This window comes from Manis pentadactyla, chromosome 16 (genome assembly GCF_030020395.1).
Source record: "Manis pentadactyla isolate mManPen7 chromosome 16, mManPen7.hap1, whole genome shotgun sequence".
NCBI classification, from domain to species: Eukaryota; Metazoa; Chordata; class Mammalia; order Pholidota; family Manidae; genus Manis; species Manis pentadactyla.
This window is the reverse complement of record NC_080034.1, coordinates 31,331,881-31,350,484: the sequence shown is the minus strand read 5'-3', so window position 1 is coordinate 31,350,484 and position 18,604 is coordinate 31,331,881. Positions and strand designations below refer to the sequence as shown.

General features: G+C 57.3%; 1 protein-coding gene across 2 annotated transcripts in view; it reads left to right on the top strand.

Moving 5' to 3' along the window:
- Positions 1-17,319, top strand: part of FOXP4 (forkhead box P4) — a 49,473-nt gene extending 32,154 nt beyond the window's left edge. Inside the window, exons 4-17 of one of the 2 annotated variants that reach the window (XM_036927582.2) lie at positions 2,918-3,040; positions 3,590-3,676; positions 5,099-5,192; positions 5,272-5,464; positions 5,772-5,876; positions 6,636-6,723; positions 7,664-7,747; positions 7,883-8,054; positions 8,135-8,211; positions 9,121-9,222; positions 12,710-12,831; positions 14,258-14,324; positions 14,830-14,999; positions 15,430-17,319. In XM_036927582.2, the coding sequence (XP_036783477.2) occupies positions 2,918-3,040; positions 3,590-3,676; positions 5,099-5,192; positions 5,272-5,464; positions 5,772-5,876; positions 6,636-6,723; positions 7,664-7,747; positions 7,883-8,054; positions 8,135-8,211; positions 9,121-9,222; positions 12,710-12,831; positions 14,258-14,324; positions 14,830-14,999; positions 15,430-15,577 (1,632 nt within the window). In that variant the 3' untranslated portion in view covers positions 15,578-17,319. Of the gene's footprint in view, positions 1-2,917; positions 3,041-3,589; positions 3,677-5,065; positions 5,193-5,271; positions 5,465-5,771; positions 5,877-6,635; positions 6,724-7,663; positions 7,748-7,882; positions 8,055-8,134; positions 8,212-9,120; positions 9,223-12,709; positions 12,832-14,257; positions 14,325-14,829; positions 15,000-15,429 lie in introns of both variants that reach the window. The other variant, XM_036927581.2, reaches the window with a different exon arrangement.
- Positions 17,320-18,604: the final 1,285 nt, after the last annotated feature.

Genomic DNA, 18,604 nt, shown 5'->3' with positions numbered 1-18,604 from the left:
CACTGACCTTTCTTGGCCCACTCCACCTTAGAGACAAGTGCACCCAAGGTAATCCGTCCACAGCTGCCTCTCCAGCCGGCTGTTCGGCCAACTGGCTGGAATTGGCTGGAATGGCAAGGGCCCGGGGGCCTTCCAAAGTCATCTCTTCCATTCCCCTGCCTTTAAGTAGGAAAGCCCCAGGGAAGGAAATGCCACATCCTTTCTTGCATGCCACTCCGCAGTGACTCACAGTCCCAGTGCCTGGAAAAATCTGGTGTCTGGTGCCATTTTCCCTGCCACTGGCTATGTCCATCTCCTTGCTTTGACTAGAATCAGGCCCAGTGTGTTGGCCCTCAGTGACCTTCCCTTGCGGTACCCTCTGGGGCTCTTGGCTTGTTCAAGGTGCAGTAGTGGAGAAGAGAAAGAAAAAGGAGAATAGGAAAGGGGGGGAAAGGAGAAATCAGAATGTCATAAAAAGTTATTTTCTTTACATGTGCATAGAATTTAATGGCATACAAATTGCTATCTCTTACTCCATATCTCCTTGTCCTTTTGAGGGCAAGGCAGGTTATGAAACTTCTCAAGGCCTCAGTTTTTGCATCTGTAAAATCATAAGGATGGTTATACTTTCCCCCAGGGTTGCTGTGAAGATTCAGAGATAATACACATAAATGGCTTAGCCAAATGCCTGGCACATAATTAGCAGTCAACAACATCATCTTGTGTAGTTCCAGGAAGCAGGGGGACGACACATGTTCCCGATCCCACTTAGTGGATGGAGAAGGTGAGGCTTGGTGATTTCAAAGAGTAGTCAGTGTCAGGGGCAAGAACCTAGGTCACCTGACTCAGAACTCCAGGACTCTGAGGTCAGCACCACCGTCGTGGACGCCCCCAACCCCCAGGAGGAAGGAAAGGACAGTGGCGCAGCTGCCTGGGGGCACCCAACAACAGACCCCGGCTGGCTCGAGGAGGGTGGGTCTGTGCCCTTGTCTGCTTTCTACCCAGGCGCCCCCCGAGTGAGGAGTGGGAGGCCCCTGCAGCCTGGCTTCCAGTCGCCCTGGAATACAGTTGTAAAGGGGAGATAGGCCCCTGGGATCTCCAGCTTCGTCAGCCTGTTCAGCTCCCTGGATGGTTGAGTGTCCACACAGTCCCTCACCCTTCTTAATACCTGCTCTGGGGCGAGATGTGGAAACACCACACAGGTGCAGCTTAAGGCTCCTCGCTAGAGGCCCCTGGGAGCTTTCATTCACACAGGACCTCCACAGCTCAAAAGCCAGGTTGTGCTTCTCCCAGGGACGTTCGCACAGAGACGGTGGGGGTAAAGGAGGAAAACCCAGAGCAGGGGGCTCAGCCACTAGCTAACAGAGTGGGCTGGGGACTGTGTGAGGAGTTAGGGGCAGTGGGACTTGCCCACGTCCCTGCTCCTGCTTCCTTTCCTCCCTTGCTCCTTTGCCTGGGGATTCTCTAATTGGTGGCTTGAGGCTGAGTCCTGCCCCTGCCAGGGATAGGAAGGGAACTGACTTCTCCCCTGCCCCACCCATGGGGCTAGGGGGAGGTGATGAGAGCCATGAGTCCCTTGGGGATATAACCTGTCATGTCGTGCCCAGGACCAGTCCCTGCAGGATACTCCTCCCTGCCTGGGTTGCCCACAACCCTCCCTCCTCACCTCAGCACTGACAGAGGGGCCTCTGATCTGCTAGGGAAGGTGTTTCAGCTCAGGGCAGCATAACCTTAGTGTGTACCTGCTGTGTGCTGGGCGCTCAGCTCAGGCATGGGAATGAGAGCGGAGATAGAAGACCTGTGCCTGCACAGAGTGGTGGGGGTGGCAGCTAGCCCATCAGGGCACCTGTCCTGCTGTCTGTCCTGCTGGAACAGCAGGACAAGGCAGTGTTGCGACTTGGGCCTCTGTGGCTATGATGCACACGCTTGCGGGTGTCAAGGGTGGGGGAGGTGGGACAATCATGATGGTGTTGCTCCTACCTGACCCTGTGGCCTACAGTTAAGATTCTCGGGGCCTCCTGTAGAGGCCTAACCCAGGGCAGGGGACAGAAAACTGCTCTGCTTCGAGAAATCCTCCCTGTTATAGCTGGAAGGAGTCCTCTTGCAGTCTAATCCCTGTTTTATGTTTGTGGAACCTGATACTCCAGAGAATGGCAAGTGACTTCGGGAGGTCACATAGCAAGTTCAGTGCAGAGCTGGGGTAGGAGCCTGCCTCCTAAGTCCCTGCCTGGTGTTGTCCCACCATCCCACACCCCGCTTTGATATAACTGTGTACACACACACACACACACACACACCGCTTTGATATAACTGTGTACACGCACGCACACACACACACACACATGGCACCAGCAGTACTCCTGGACTTCAGCACTGGGCCACTGCATGTCATTCTACTAGACAGGTGTGCTGGGTATGTGATGTGTATGAGACTGGGGTTAAAGTTTAGGTCCTTATTCTGAGTCCTTCCCTTGTTTGCAGATTGCCCTTCTGGCCAAACCCGCCTTGTCAGTCACGTTCTCAGAGTAGATTGAACAGGAGTTGGGAATGGCTGGGTGCTGCCCCTCCCCATTACCGAGGGAGAAATCCTCCAAACCATGGGTTCTGCTGACTGGTGTCACTAGGGTCTAATCTTCCTTCACCACAGAGAATGCATTCTATAATAATAGCCAACCCTTATGAGCACTTGCTGTATGCATGCTCTTTAGTGTGAACTCATTAATTCTCATGAGAACCTTCAGAGATAGGCATTGTTGCTACTTCCATTTCACAGTTAAGAAAACAGAACAGAGAGGCAAGTCACTTGTCCAAAGACACGCAGCTAGTATATGGCAGAGCCAAAATTTGAACCCAGGCCAGAGCCACTCTTCTGCACTGTGCAAGGGGCCCTGGGTGGGTGGGGTCAAGGTGTGTAGGCTAATGGGGCCACATCCCATAGGTGCCTGTGTCGGTGGCCATGATGTCGCCCCAGATGCTCACCCCCCAGCAGATGCAGCAGATCCTGTCACCCCCACAGCTGCAGGCCTTGCTCCAGCAGCAGCAAGCACTCATGCTCCAGCAGGTGAGTCTGGCTTGAGGGCAGCTGGGAAGTCAGGGAGAAGAGGGCTGGGTGGGTAGGCACTGGCCTCCCACCTCCCACCTGTTTATGCCAACATCACTGAAGGCCCCAGCAGTGGCAGAAACCAGAGAGACTGCTCAAGCCAGGCTGATCTGCATTCCTCCAGGGCAGCTGGGGAGAGGTCAGAGGTCAGGCTCTCCTTACTCCTGCACAAGTGCTAGGCCCACCTGTCTCTCCGGAACCTCAAGGAAGGGCAAAGTACTGGAACATACTGGCATCTATTCAGGAGACCTCCCAAGAGGCAGGGAGGGCTCCAAGCTGTGGATGAAGCCCCCCTCTCCCCCTTCCATTCCCTCCCCATCCAGGCCCCACTGGGGACCCGCTCTCAGAGCAGACTGGGGAAAGCGGCTATCTCCAGGCCACCTGTTACACCTCCCCAGAGAGACTCCCCACTCCTGCCTCCAGGAGCCCAGTCAAGACAGGCCTGGGGCTGCTCTGGGGTCAGCAGTCCCCTATCCATGGTAACCCACTCCTACCCCTGCTGCCTCCCAGCTGCAGGAGTATTACAAGAAGCAGCAAGAGCAACTCCACTTACAGCTTCTCACCCAACAGCAGGCTGGCAAGCAGCAACCCAAAGAGGTAAGGACTTAGGCAGGCCCAGATGTGCCCCTCAAAGAACTCCCCTCCCCTGCAGTTGCAGCCCTCTTTCTGGCCACAGGCTGGGAGTCCTACAGCGGTCAGGAGAGAAGTACCTTGTGGGAATAGTAGAAAAACCAGGAAAGGCTTGGGGAGGGAAATGGGGTATGGGGGGATGGGAATAGGGACCCACATTTCTCCATCTCCCCTCAACCCCATCAGCCCTTCTCGCCTTGCCTTGTGTTGTTGGGTTACAGAGAGATGAGCCTGGTGTTGTCTCTGCACATGTGTATGTAGATGTGTATGTGCAAGTGTTGATGGTCCTTGCTTATGACTAAGCTGCCTCTGCCTCTCAGAGCTTCCACTCTGGTCCTCAGAATCTTGAAGTTCCTCCACAAATGACTCACCTATACCTGCCCCAGCCCTGCCCCATCAGGGCCACAGTGCCCCCTGAGCTTCTAGACCAGGCCCTTATGCACCCTCACATCAAGTCCCAGATAGCCCCCCACCCCACCCCCCATTGCTGGCCAAACCACAGCCAAGCTCCGAGTTGCCTCTTCCCAGAAGGCTGCCCTGCTGACGCCCAGTCATTCCCCCAGTGCCCTCAGCTTCCCCCTCTGCATTATCTCTAGGCTAGGGTTGTTGAGTAGCCAGCCTGCCACTGCACCCCCAGGGCAGGCAGGCAGAGAAGTCCCTGTCTCCCAAGCACCCCAGACAGGCTTGGCTCCTGGGGCTCAGAAAAGACTTGCTGACAGCCTTACTTGTGAGTGCCTGTGTCAGGAACTGAACTGGGGGGTTTAGGGGGGTAGGAACAGAGCACGCATGCAACGTAGAACGAGCAGAGAGCAAGTGCGCGTGCACCTGGGCAGTAGAAGGTGACTGTGTCCTGGGCCTGGGTCTTGATGACCAAAGCCCCATCGGACTCCTGGATTCTCTGTATCTAAGAAACCAGGGAGGGGAGGAGTCCCCCTCCTCAGAGCAGAAGGGGGGCACCAGGGCATGTGGGAAGGGTGCCCGCCTGGCGGGAGTGGCCCCCGGAGTCTGACAGGCTCATTGATCATTGTGATGAGAGTCCCCCTTGCAGGCGAGCACAGCTGCCGTGCGGGGAGCTGCAGCCTGGAAACAGGGAGGCGGGAGTGGGGAGGGCTTCGTGCTGCGCCTGGGTCTGGCTGTGTGCGCGCTTGCGTGCGTGCATGCGTGTGTTTACCGCGAGGAGGCATGCAGCCCTATGGCAGCTGGGCCGGGAGCAGAGAGGCTGCAGCCGCGGACACCGCGACAGCTCCTGGCGACCGGCCTTGGGAGGGGGTGGCCGCGGCGTGGGGGCCCAGCAGCACGGCTGAGGCCGAGGCTGAGGGCGCTCCTCCGGGCCACCCCCCGCGGGCCCCCCGGCAGGCCCTGGGGAACAAGCAGCTGGCCTTCCAGCAGCAGCTCCTGCAGATGCAGCATCTGCAGCAGCAGCGAGTGCTCGGCCTGCAGAGACCCGCGCTGGTGAGCCTGCCGCCTGCGCCCCCGCCGCCAGGTGAGTGCACCGCCTGGGACGGGGCTGTGCGCGCGAGTCCCCGCCCCCTTCTCCTGCAGCGCCACCCTGTGCCCCCCAGACCTGCCGCCGCTCTGGAAGGGCGAGGCCCCCGGGCAGCCCCCCGACGACGGCGTCAAGCAGGAGGGCCTGGACCTCGCCGGCGCGGCCGCCTCCGCTACCTCGTTCACCGCCGCCCCCAAAGTCTCGCCGCCCCTGTCCCACCACGCCCTGCCCAACGGACAGCCCACTGTGCCCACGCCTCGGAGAGACAGGTAGGGACCTGGGCGGGAGGGATACTGCAGACCCTCCTGGACACACGACCCTGAGGGGCGGCACCCAGGCCAGCGGCGTGGGCTGCGGGGGGGGGGGGGGGGGGGAGGGGGGGAGTGGGGGGGGGGAGCAGGAGCCCCGTGCGGGCCCAGAAGTTGACCCTCTCCCAGGGCACATAAAACTCTGCTTAGCCTCTGGGAGGCTGGAGTTAGGAACAGAGATATCGCCAGCCTGGGAGCTGGGTCTGAGCTGGACCCCGGGCTGCTGGCGTCTTCGGGGTCCTTGACCTCTGCCTCCCTCCTGTCCTAGCTCCTCCCACGAGGAGACGCCCAGCTCCCACCCGCTCTATGGACACGGCGAGTGCAAGTGGCCAGGCTGTGAGACCCTGTGTGAAGACCTGGGCCAGTTTATCAAGTATGTGTCACCCTACTCTCCTTTCTCCCCAGCAGCCTTTCCATGGGGCCTCTTGCCCCCAAGCGTGCTATCTAGCTTGTCACTTCTTGGGCCTTCAGCTACCAGCTGTCCTGATGTCCTCACCCTGCTGGGGCCTACTTCCTCCCTGCCCCCATCAGCCCCCTGATGACTCCTACCCCTCCCCAGTCTGTATCCTGGGCCTGCAGCCTCCTGTGCTCCCCAACCTCAGGCTGCCGGAGCCCAGTAGGGTGGGGGTGTAAGGACAAGGGGATGAGTCCCCCCACCGCCCTCCCAGCTTCCCCCAGACTCAGCCCCAGAGAATGATGGCCTAGTGATAGCCCTGAGGCCTGTGGACAGGCAGGGCAAGCGGCGGACAGGCGGCTGGCAGCAGTCGGCCAGCTGCCACAGCCGTGCCAGGTTCTGTCACTGACTGATTAACTCCACTGTCTCCCAGACCCTTGCAGCATCAGGGTCAAACAAATTGTTTTCACGCTTCGTCAGAGGTTTACTTAATTAGTTCATTTGCAATTAGATCTCTCTGTAGCTGGGATTTTAGCAAAGACATCAGAGGAGGCTGACAAGAAGACGGCTTCCTTCAGTGCCCCGTTGCCCCTTTTTTTTTTCCACCTCTTTCCCATTGTATCTCTTCGCCTGTCTGCTTTCTGGGCCATGGGTCGGATTCAAGGAGGGGAGGGGAGGGTGGTGACAGCAGGAAAACCAGAACCATCTTTCTCTTCCGTGCCGCTTCTCCCTCTTAAGACACCTCAACACAGAGCACGCCCTGGACGACCGGAGCACAGCCCAGTGCCGCGTGCAGATGCAGGTGGTGCAGCAGCTGGAGATCCAGGTGTGGCCCTGGCCCTGCCCCAGCACGGCACTGACTTCCCAGAAGGGCTTAGAGGGCCTCACGGAAGGATCATCTTATGTTCTCTAGGTCCTGATAACCACGGCTGTGAGGGGAGGGCAGCTGGTTTCTGGGGGGTAAACCAAGGTTGGGGGAGTCACACTAACAAAAACAAAAATAATATTAAAAGTTAACATTGAGCACCCACTTGGTGCTATGCTAAATATGTATATAACTCAAGGAGTCCTCTAAGCAACCTTATATGGTGGGTCCTGTTATCCCCGCTTTACAGATACAGGAAACGGGCACAGAGAGGTGAAGCAACTCACCTCTGGCCACTCAGCTAGTGGCAGAGTGGGGATCAGAACCTAGGCAGCCTGGCTGCCATGTCTGTGCTCTAGCAGAGTACTCTGGGGGCTACTTAGACCGTCCATCAGGCAGCCAGTCAACTTTGCTCATTTACCTCTGGCACCTAGCAGAGTGCCTGGCTGTGAGGGTAGTTGTGAAAGATCTGTTGAATTTACTAATGTGGGTGAAAAAGTCATTCATTCATTTCTTCATCTCCATTCAGTGTGTGAAGATCCTCACACAAGTGCCACTGAACCTGGTGGTGGTCCACTACAACCTCTGCTCTCCCCAGGCAGAAAAATTTGTGCTCTTAGGAAGAAGGCCCCTGAATTACAGTTGCAGTGATGAGCTCAAGCCTGGGATTCACTGTCTGGAGGGGAAGGGGAAGGGCTTCACAGAGCAGGCAGCACCCCCATTCCTGGCCTTCAGGGTATGGGGGGTCAGTGGGGCAGCACAGAGCTGAGGCCTTCCAGGAGCAGGGGACAGAGGGAGCCAGGATGCTGAGGAATAGGGGCTTTCTGGGGTACCTGGTGGGATGTGGAGGAGGAAGAGGTGCACTGGGCACAGCCCCTGCCCACCTCCTGTGTCCCCACAGCTTGCCAAGGAGAGCGAGCGGCTGCAGGCGATGATGGCCCATCTGCACATGCGGCCTTCTGAGCCCAAGCCTTTCAGCCAGCCAGTGAGTGACTCTCCCTGCCCTGCGGCCCTCCCAGAACCCCTCCATGACCCCTGGAACCCTCACCCTTGGCAATGGTCTCAGCACCCTCCCCATTGCTCACAGCTGAACCTGGTCCCTGGCTCCTTATTCTCCAAGGTGACCGTCTCCACGGCAGACTCGTTCCCAGATGGTCTTGTGCACCCCCCCACCTCGGCTGCCGCCCCTGTCACCCCTCTACGGCCCCCTGGCCTTGGCTCTGCCTCCCTGCATAGCGGGGGTCCCGCCCGCCGGAGGAGCAGCGACAAGTTCTGCTCCCCCATCTCCTCAGGTAATGGCCTTAGGGAAGGGACCTTTTTCCCCAGGCTGGGACCCCACTTGGCTGCCTCATCCTCTGCCTGTCTTCCCCAGAGCTGGCCCAGAATCATGAGTTCTACAAGAATGCTGACGTCAGGCCCCCCTTCACCTATGCCTCCCTCATCCGCCAGGTGAGCCTAGAAAGTAATGGAGCGGCTAGGTAATAGCCCTCACTGCACCCCTGCCCAGGGTTCCAGCCTCCAGGAGGATCCTGAGGCCAGAATACATAACTTCCCCTCACATCGGGTCCTCTTCTACCCTCACGCATGTCTCCCTTCTCTGCTGTATGTGGTGTCTCCTGCAGGCTTCCTCTCAGTCAGCCTGCTGGTCACAGAGATGTACCCTGGGCACCTGCTAAGTGTTTTGCTACTCACACCCACAGTGTCGTTCATTCCCTTCTTTCCATGTTCGTAATTCCCACAAGACTGTTTTCTGATAGATTTAACAGTAACTCTTAGCCGGCCTCCCCCACCCCCCCCACTGCCTCTCTGACACACACCCACACCCACACCCACACACTGTTCCCTTCCTCGTATCCATATCCTTAATGCTCATGTAATATTCACACTCACACATGAGCATACATTTATACACATGTCCTCTCACTCTGCTCCCCACACAGACACACCGTCACACATATTCTCACTACGCACACATCCCAGGGTACCCTTTGCCAAAATCAGGATAAATTCCAAACAGGTCCCATTCCAGGGACATCTCTCCCCCAAAAATATTGCTTTCATTCCCCCAGGGCAAGGGGTTTTCCTGCCAGATGAAACTTACGCTTCTTGCACAAGTGCATAGCCCTCTTGATTCCTTTGGCCTCTGGGTGGGCTGTAAACAGCCTGCTCCCCATCCCCCAAGATTACCAGAGGGACTACCCACCAGTGCTCTTACCCACAAGCATCAGTAGCAGGTCTCCTCTGCTCTGAGGGTGAGTTAGGGGCCAGGCAGAAGAGAGAGATCCTGGGGAGAGAATGCAGGCCTGTTGACCCTTCAGGCCCAGACTGAGGGTCCCTTTGCTTCTTCCTTGCCCACAGGCCATTCTGGAAACGCCTGACAGGCAGCTGACCCTGAATGAGATCTATAACTGGTTCACCCGAATGTTCGCCTATTTCCGGAGAAACACTGCCACCTGGAAGGTGAGGTGTGCCCCTTCCTCTTAGCCTAGAGCTCCAGTCATCCTTGGACATCTCCACATCCTTTTGAGACCAAGGCTCCCTAGCAATTAGTCCTCTTGGAGAGGCAGTTCTACTCTACAGAAATGGCCTGTCCAACCCCACCTCAGCAGGAGCTGTGGAATGCTTTCTAATGGCCTCTTAATGACCCCTTCCCAGAGCCTTGTGCTGCCTTCTTTATGGGAAAAAACCATCCTCTTCTCTGGAGTGCTCCCCCATGGGCCCCAAAGGCAGCGGCCCCACGAAGTAGGGCCTCCAGGAGTTGATAATACCTGAGTCTGATAGGGAAATCTGGGTTGCATTCACAAGAGACCCTAAGGGTCCAGGTACCTTGGCTATAGGTGCATGTTCTGAAGCCCGCAGTGGGGTGGAAGAAGGGCACGCCCAGATGCATTCCCCCCACAGACTATACACTGGGTATAAACACAGGTGCTCACAGTCTCTCCCAGCTCTGCCATCAGTAGCTGGAAGATAATTGTCTCCATCCAATTATTCATTTCAGCACCTTTAGCCGTAGCATTTTCCCAGGGGGTCAGAGGCAGGGAAGGAAGGGACACTAGAAAAATGGGACACGGAAATGTGCGCTAGAGCTCTAAGCCATTTGTTTTTCTATAGCCCAGATGAAAAGGGTGTGTGTCTGTCTGATGGGTGAGAATATTAGGATCTGTGCAGCAGGATGGGAAAGCAGTATCTAAATTGGGAGTTGGGGATGGAGGGATGGGAGGAGAAGGGAGTGTTGGTGCCCTGTGGGTGCCCTGTGGGGAGGGTTAGACACCAGGAAGGAGTCTCAGAACCTTAATTGGATCCCTGGCTCTTGAGACCCTCTGCTGGCCAGTGCAGAAACTGCAGCAAAACTGGTTACCTCCCCACTCCCCTTTCCCACCAGCTTTCAACAAGTGCCATTGAGGCCCCCTACTCACCAGTGCCTTGAACTGGGTAGGGTCTGTATAGGGCTCAGTCTTCTCTGACCTGGATGTGCTAACTGCAGTGAGAAAAACTGCTCCATACCCTTCCATAACCCCATGTCCAATTCCCAAAGCTTGAGAAAGAGGCTGGGAAGCTGGGACATCTGCTCTGATTGGCTGTGAGTGATGTCACTTCCTGCCAACCACAGTCCTGCCCTCTCTCAGAGTCAGCAAGGCCTTCTGGGGACCACCTGGCCCAGTCTTCAACCCCCAGGCCAGCTCATATACTGGGTTTTATACATGATACAAGCCTATACAAACATGAGTGATCATTATGGCTATTACCTAATATTTACATTAATACTATAGTTGAGCCTCTACCTTTAGGGGTGACAGTGTAGAACCTCATTTCCACAAGACAGCCTCCTCTTTGGGGACAGGTCTATTCACCCACCTACCCTCCTTTCCTTTGTCTCTGAACTTCACCACCCCAGGGCAGTTTGTCCTTCTCTTCTTTCTTGAAATCAGGGGTAGATGGTTTGGGTAACCGCCTCAAACCCCTCATGACTATCATGAAGCCACCCCTCCCGCAGTCCAACCTCCTCGGACTTCCATACCACCTGCGACTGGTTGCCTAGCCATGGTCATCTCAGTGGTGTGACTCGATCCAGGTCTCTCCCTCATGTAGCCTAGGTCCTGACAGGAAGCCAGCTGAGTGACTGAGTGACCTTCCCAGTTAGTGGTGCTCTGATGCTGCTCTGCCGCCTAGAGCACTGCCCGTGCCCTCCCTGGGGCACAGCCAAATCCATCTCAGCTTGAGGTCCACTTCAACCTTCAGGATTTTTGTAGCCAAACTTCATTCATGTTACTTGGGAAATGCACCCCATCTACACCCAACTGTTGCCCTTCTCCTAACACTTTCCACCCTGTTATCTGCTCCTTGAGGTCCCTCTTCTCTTGTTCTTAACTATTTCAGTTTCCTTCCTTCTTCCTTTTTCACCCTTTCTGGCCCCCACCATGAGATGCTGTCCACTTCAGACCGGCCAGAAGGGTCCAGAGCCAGTGTGGGCCAGGCCAGCTGCTGCTCATCTGGGTACAGAGCTGCCATCTGCCGAGCTGATGGTCCGCACCAGCCTTCCCCCTGTGTCCATCCCCTCCCAGGACCCATGTTGTGGGCCCGTCCTTTTGTTTACGCAGGCCCCGCCAGACCCCTTAAATTGCCGTTAATGTTTCAGCGTAACGAATTAGTCTCTCATCACGAATCAGGCTTCGAAATGAGGGAAAAAAGCCCCGGTGAGGCCATCCTCGGAAATTGGGGTCATTCTCATTTGCAAAGCGGAGGATCGGAGCCCCGTAATGCGGGCAAATTTATTCCGAGGCAGGAGCCCCGGCGTGATTAGGCCCTTTGTAATTATCGCTCCAAGAGATTCCACTCCAGCCGCCCGCCTCCCTCGTGGATTAGCAAGCGAGTCGGAAAAATACACAGGATTTAATTAGAGGCAAATTAAAATTGGTAATGAAATCGGGCCAGTTGCAAGTGGCAAGAGTTAGAAGGGAGAGAGGGAGAGGGGATCTCCAGGGGCACAGGCTGCCCTCCCTGCCTGCTTTCTTCCCCATTTAGAAATGTAAAGAGGAGACAAGGACGGGGACAGGCGGGGAGGCTGAGGGAGGACAGGTAACAGGGACAGAGATGGGTGGGGTAAGGCTGAGAGAAGAGAAGGGGGGGACAGGATTGAGGGGCATGGTGGGTTGATGGTGGGTGGATTCATCCCAAGCTCTGGGGGCAGTAGTCAGTGGGAGTGGTAATTGGGCCAAACACCCTTGCCTTCCCCCACGTGTCCTACAAACCAGATGACCTCAATTCCTGAAGTTACCCTGCCAGGAGGAGGTGGGAGTGACAAGGTGACCTTTCCTCCTCCTGCTTTGTATCTACTAAACCCACATTCTCCTTTCTCCCAGTTTATTTCAACAAGTATATATTAGGCCTCTCCTGGGTACCTCCTATTCTCATTAAACCACTCTGAGCCGCAGCTCAGAGTCATCAGGGCCCCCATGCTCCTAGGAGTTGAGGAAGGTTGCGATGAGGGTTCCTGAGTTACTTCCAAAACTTCTCAAAGCTTAATGGAAATTCTGCTTTACCTGAGATAAGGTGTCCCAGGCTCACTGAAGTGCCAGGGCCTGAGTGGGATCACGTGCCAGTCAGAAGCCCTGAGTGACAGCTACGTGTAGGTCATTAGTGATGATGGGAAAACAAATTATTACTAATTAGAAAGGGTTTAGTTGGTAGACAGGGTCTTTAAAAATGTGGCAGGGAGAAGGGGAGCAGGTAATAAAACGGGCTGTTGGCAGTGAAGACACTGGGAGCACCTGGCTCCCTCCGTCCCCCCGGCTAGGACTCCTTTCCATGCGGCCCTTCCTGCTGTCCCTGGGCTGGGGAGGGTAGAGCAAGGACTTGGCCTGTATTCCTCACCCAAATGGAGGAGGGGCTTAGCAAGCTGCCTCTGAGCATCCCCCCACCCCCACCCCGATGATCACTGCTTCCCCAGAATGCCGTGCGGCACAACCTCAGCCTGCACAAGTGCTTTGTGCGTGTGGAGAACGTCAAGGGCGCCGTGTGGACCGTGGACGAGCGGGAGTATCAGAAGCGGAGACCACCAAAGATGACAGGGTATGTGGGCCCAGACCTGGGTGGGGGTGCACCCACCCGGGGCATGGGCCAGGACAGCCCCCTGCCTCTGCAGGGCACCCCTGTGCACCAGATCCTTCCCACTTCAGGGCAGAGCCCAGGGGAGCCTGGCTTCTGGAAGTGACCAGTGATCAGAAAGAACACATTTATGTCTCACTCTGTCCTTCCCTCTGTGGGAAGGAGCTTAGGGGGGCCTGGCACACAAGAGACCAGGCCTAAGTAGCCATGGTCAGAGCTGGGTGGTCTGTGTGTCCGTTTGTGAGGGGACTGCCATCCCCAGAGCCACACTCCCACCTCATCACAGCATGAGCCGGTCTCTGAGGTCCCCAGGCCCCACCTCTTCAGTTCAAAGAGAGAGGAGACCCAGAGCAAGCGAGGGGCTGGAGGGAGGTCACCCCGCAGGCATGGCAGAGCTGACCTCCCACCTTTGGTGTTCTGCTCTACCACGAAGCATTTTCACTGGAAATGGAGGAACCTGGGAGAAGTCAAAACCTCCTCTTTTGGCTTCCCTTCCAGCACTACAGGCCATTTCCCCACCTCAACCACCCTTCACATGGGCCACCCTGTGCCTCTTGGGCCAGAGGCCCATGGGGAGGGAGACAGAGTGTGAGGCCAGTTAGGTTGATCTCTGAGTACTTGTTCCCCTCAAAGATCCTTCTCCACAGACAAGAGCCTCTCTACCCCAGGCAGTCATGGGGCCTGGAAAAGAAAGGAAAACCATCCTCTTTGGAGTGCCCCATGTGCCAGTCACAACATTAGGACTCATCTCTTATTACCAACTTAGAATCAAAACACTGGCCTTCACATTACAGCTCTACTTCTCACCAGCTGTGTGATCCTGGGCCCGTTCCTTAAACTCTCTCGAGATGCACTGTAAACTGGGGTTAGTCCCTGTGGAAGGGGGACAGCCTTGAGCCATTGTTTTTCCTGACCCAATTCTCAAACACTTTCCTGTGCAGAAAAGGCTTTGATACAAAACGTGGGGACAGCCTAAGCACATGGCTTTTTAGATGTCCCAAAATTTAGAAAGGCAGGGAATGTGGGACTATCAAGGCTGTAGATGGAACCTTGTTGCACTGGAAAATCTATAAGAACTGTTGGGGTGGCGTGATATGAAGATGGACTTTGAAGGGATCCCTGTTCCTACTTAACCAGCTCAGATGTCAGACACATTCCGGGGCCCTGGCACTTCACCTGGGAAGGAGGCTGTTGGCACCTGCTATGCCAGGTCAGCGTGAGGTCTATAAATGGGGTGCACACAGGCCTCAGCAGGCAGTGGCTGACCCCGCTCTGGCCTCCCAAGAGTGAATGGGACAGTCCCCAGCATAGAGTGGCCCTGAGGATCCAGGCATGAGCGAGGATGAGCGAGTGAGCAAGCGAGCCAGATGCTGTCTTCTCTCTTCTTCAGGAGCCCCACCCTGGTGAAGAACATGATCTCGGGCCTCAGTTACGGAGCACTTAATGCCAGCTACCAGGTGACTGGGCCCTGCCCAGAGCCCGCCTGCCCTGTCCCATCTGCCTCTGGCCTCCTTGCTTTCCCTCCCCACACGCTGGCCTGAAGAAGAGACCTCCCCCATCTCCCCCTGGCGCCCAGAGGAAGGGAGGAGGGCAAGACCACTCTGGGTGGCTGAAACCCCAGCCCTCTGCCCACCCCTTCTCGGGGCCCAGCCCCCACCTCTGCTTTCAAGGCTGGGCTTGGGGAGAGCAGGGCAGAGAGCAGGGAGGCTGACATAACCCTTGGGGTCACTTTCCCTGGCTTGTCAGTGGGGTCCTCTCCTGGCCAGGGGACAGCCCAGGAAAGCCGGAGGTCTGGAGGGAAGGGCCAGAGCTCTGGCCTTGGGAGGGCTGCTGTGCTCAAAGGGCTGAGCTTGCCAGCTTGCAAGATCTGTAAGCGGGGCCAGCGCACAGACACACAGGAGGCTCTCTGGGGGTGGGGAAGGGACAGTGGAGCCACTGACGGGCCAACCCTGTGCCCTCCAGGCCGCCCTGGCCGAGAGCAGCTTTCCCCTCCTCAACAGCCCTGGCATGCTGAACCCCGGCTCTGCCAGCAGCCTCCTGCCCCTCAGCCATGATGATGTGGGCGCCCCCGTGGAGCCGCTGCCCAGCAACGGCAACAGCAGCCCCCCTCGCCTCTCCCCACCCCAGTACAGGTGAGCACAGAGCACAGACCCCCCTGCAGGTGGGATTCCCACCTTACCACCGCACCTCTCTTCCCAGGGCCAATGGCCCCTCCCCCTCCCTCTCTCCTCCCCCTTTTTCCTGTCTTTCTGCTCTCCCTTATTCTCGCCTCCTCTCCTTTATTTCCCTCCTCCTCCTCCTCCTATTCTCTCTCATCTCCCCTCCTGTCTCTTCTGTTTCTCCTTCACAACCAAAGGCAGTCTCTCCATCCAATGTCCCCTTTCCTTTGAAGCGAGACCTGAGGGAGATGAGACCTAAGACATCAGGCCTCAGTGGCTCAGCGATGACAGAGTCCTGGGGAAGCCAGCTGTGCATGCTCTGGTGCACCCCAACATTCTGGGTGCACTGGGGAGGGACTGGGGAAGGTCCCCAGGGTGCCCACACAGATCCCGTCTGTCATAGCCACCAGGTGCAAGTAAAAGAGGAGCCGGCTGAGGCAGAGGAAGACAGGCGGCCGGGCCCTCCCCTGGGCACCCCCAACCCCAGCACCACGGGGCCTCCAGAAGACAGGGACCTGGAGGAGGAGCTGCCAGGAGAGGAACTGTCCTAAGGGCCTCTGGTGGCAGGCAGGGCAGGGGTGAGACCCCTCCCTCCTGGAACCCAGGCCCCACGTGCCCCCCGCTCCACAGCCCCGCCCCAACCTCAAGGCACTTCCAGGACTCAGATTGGGGGGCTGGGCCAGCAACTCCCAATGTGACCTGACTGACAGACGCTCGGGGGCAGGGACGGTCCCGCCCCTGAGGGGACACAATCCCTGGTCTGGGACCAAGGCCGAGGACCTGGAGGGCCCAGACCCTTCCTCAGACCCGCCCCTACCCCTGAATGCCGCCTCCCCCAACCACCAGCAGCAGCAGGGCCCTCCTCCCCCACCAGCTCTCCCCTTCAGGGCCCCTCAGCACCATGGAGACCCGCAGGCGGGGCCAGCCACCCTTCTCAAACCCGAGGCCCCTCAGTGCTCCTGCTCGCACCGGCTGTGGCCGTCTTTTCTGGCCGGAGGCCCCTCACCTCCCTGATCTGTGCTCCCTTCCACATTCTTGACCGTACTGTGAAGAGATAACTCTCCACCCCCAGCTCCTGCCCCCGCGTGCCCCAGCCCAGGTTAGGGAGCTTAAGTTTCAGGACATCCCCAGGAGAAACCGGCCCTCTCAGCTGTGTCCACTCAAAAGCCACAGCTGGGATGGGACAATTGTGTGCACTGTGGGGGTGTGGGTAGCAGAGCCACTTGGCTTCAGCCCCTCCCCCCAGACCTGTGACCCAACCCAGGCTGAACTGGGCCTCCACCCCTGTGTGCTGGGTGCTTGTCGGCTGCTCCCACACTAGGGAGCGAGGCAGAGGCCCAGTGCCCTCTGTGAGGTCTGTGCCAGGTGGGCTTCCGGAGTGGAGCCATTGTAGGGGGGTCGGGCTGCTCTTGAGGCTGGAGTTGGGGCAAGGTGCCAGGACCACCCGGAAGCATCCTGCCTCTGTCACAGAGGAAAGGCCAGCCTGAAACCAGCTCCAGGGGTGGGTGGGATTGACATGGCTGCTGTGACCCAACAGGTTGCCCTGCCCCAGCCTGCAGGTCCCCTCACCCTCCCTCAGCACCTCTTCCCTGTTCTCCTCAACCCTCCTCCCCCAGTTAAACCAATGACCAAAGACCTTTCTTATGCCGGAAGCAAAAACCAAAACTTTTTGTTGGCTTTTTCCTTTGTCGCCTCCCATTCCCCCCTGCTCTTCCCACCTCCCACCCCGGCCCTAGGCTGGAAGCCTTCCCTTCACTTAAGTTATTGTTTTAAACCAAAGTTTACAGTGTCTGTTGGTGGCCAAGACCCCCCGCTCCACCCTTCCTCCATCGGACTCTGAGGACCCTGAGACTCAGAAGAGGCTGGGGCCCTACTCACCTGTCCACTCTTGCCCAGCCTGGGGGAAGGGAGGAGGTGGGCCCTGAGGGGTTCTTGTCCCCTCAGGCAGAGGGCCTGGGAGCCCTAGTCCCAACCCTGGGCTGCTTCCTGGGGGGCTCTCCAGACCCCTCTCTAGAACCAAGTACCCCATCACGCTGGGAGTGTGGATTCCAGCAAAAGAGCTGGAAAAAGGACTCCACAGACCCCCTATGGGGGACCCCCAACTTGGGCCGAGGACTGGGTGTGTTTGATGTCCATGGTACCCAGGCCAGGCCCCTTTGCTGAGAAGATTCCTTGGACTGTTCCCCAAGAAACCCCCACATACACCCCTTCACAAGCCACCCCTCCCCTATATACTCCTACCTGTGTTCTGTTTGACCAGCACAGAAATATTAAACGTCCTCTATTCACTGGGCCCTGTGTGTGTCACGAAGGGGGTGAGGGTGGAGCAGAAAGGTTTCTCTGGAGGGCTGGGGGCCAGCGGACATTGAGGCTTTGTGCAAGTGCGTGAGTGGGCGTGCACAGACATGGTTGAGCTTGCACACGGGGTACTCGTCAGCCCCAGGTTGTGGCCAGGGCCTTTCTGCTGCTCCCGGCCCCCTTTCACCTGCTGTCTCGGCATTCTTTGGCCAGACCAGGTCCCTCCATCATTCTTTTTCCTAAAGTCACGGCACACTGCCTGTTCATGGGTTTGAAACCCAAGTTCCTGCCAAGATGTTCTCAGCAGGGAGATTTACCTCAAAGCTGGGGAGGATGCCTGCAGCAGGGCCACCACCCCTGGAGACATCTGCCCAGGTGCCCTCCTGGGCCCCTCACCCCCCATGTTTTCATAGGGCCTGCCAGGATAGGTGTGTGCGTGTGTGGGGATGGCATCGAGATACTCATGGGCAAGCAATGGGTGTCCGCATGTCAGTGTGTGTATGTCATAGCCCGGGTGGGTCAGGAAAGCGGCTATTCAAACCCACACAGAGGGGACCCTGGACATGGTGAGGGAGGGAAAGGAGGAAGAGGACCAAGCTGTTAACACCCAAGGCAGTCCTGACTCCCCCCTCAGACCCACCAAGCCGGCCCATAACACCTTTCATCCCACACCAAATCCCGACCAGGGGAGCCCCTCCCTCGTCCACCCAGAGCCCTTCACTTGTCTTAATCTGCCGACTTCCTACTTGCAGCACTGAGATCACTGCTGGCACACTCCCTCCTTGAGGGTAGGGCCCCCTGTGGTAGGTGCCACAGTCCTTGGGGGCAGTGGGGATGGAGGGGGGAGATGTGGAAAAGTGGAACTGCAGTCAGTCACCTTCCCACAAAACACTAAACTGCAAGAACTGTCCAAAAACCAAACTTGTGGGAAGTGGGGTAGGAAAAATGTGGAAATGAAGCCTTTGCTGACTTCTCATCTCACGCCTGCCTTGTCCTTTCCTAGTCCGTTCTGCTGTCATCTCTTCTCACGTTCCCCTTTCTCTGCCTCACCTGTCCACTCTTCCCCCTGCCCTAGTCCTGGGACAGGGACATAGAGCCTCAGGCAAATTCTCTGTCCCTCTTTAGGGCAGCTGGAGCAGGGCTGGCCTGGCCAGACCCCAGCGCTGCTCAGGGTCTCAGTCCCCTACCCTCTGCCCACAGGCTCACCCACCACCAACACTATAAAGAAAAAACTGTGCGAAATGTAACCTGCCCTTCAAGGGGGCTGGCAGGGCCTTGAA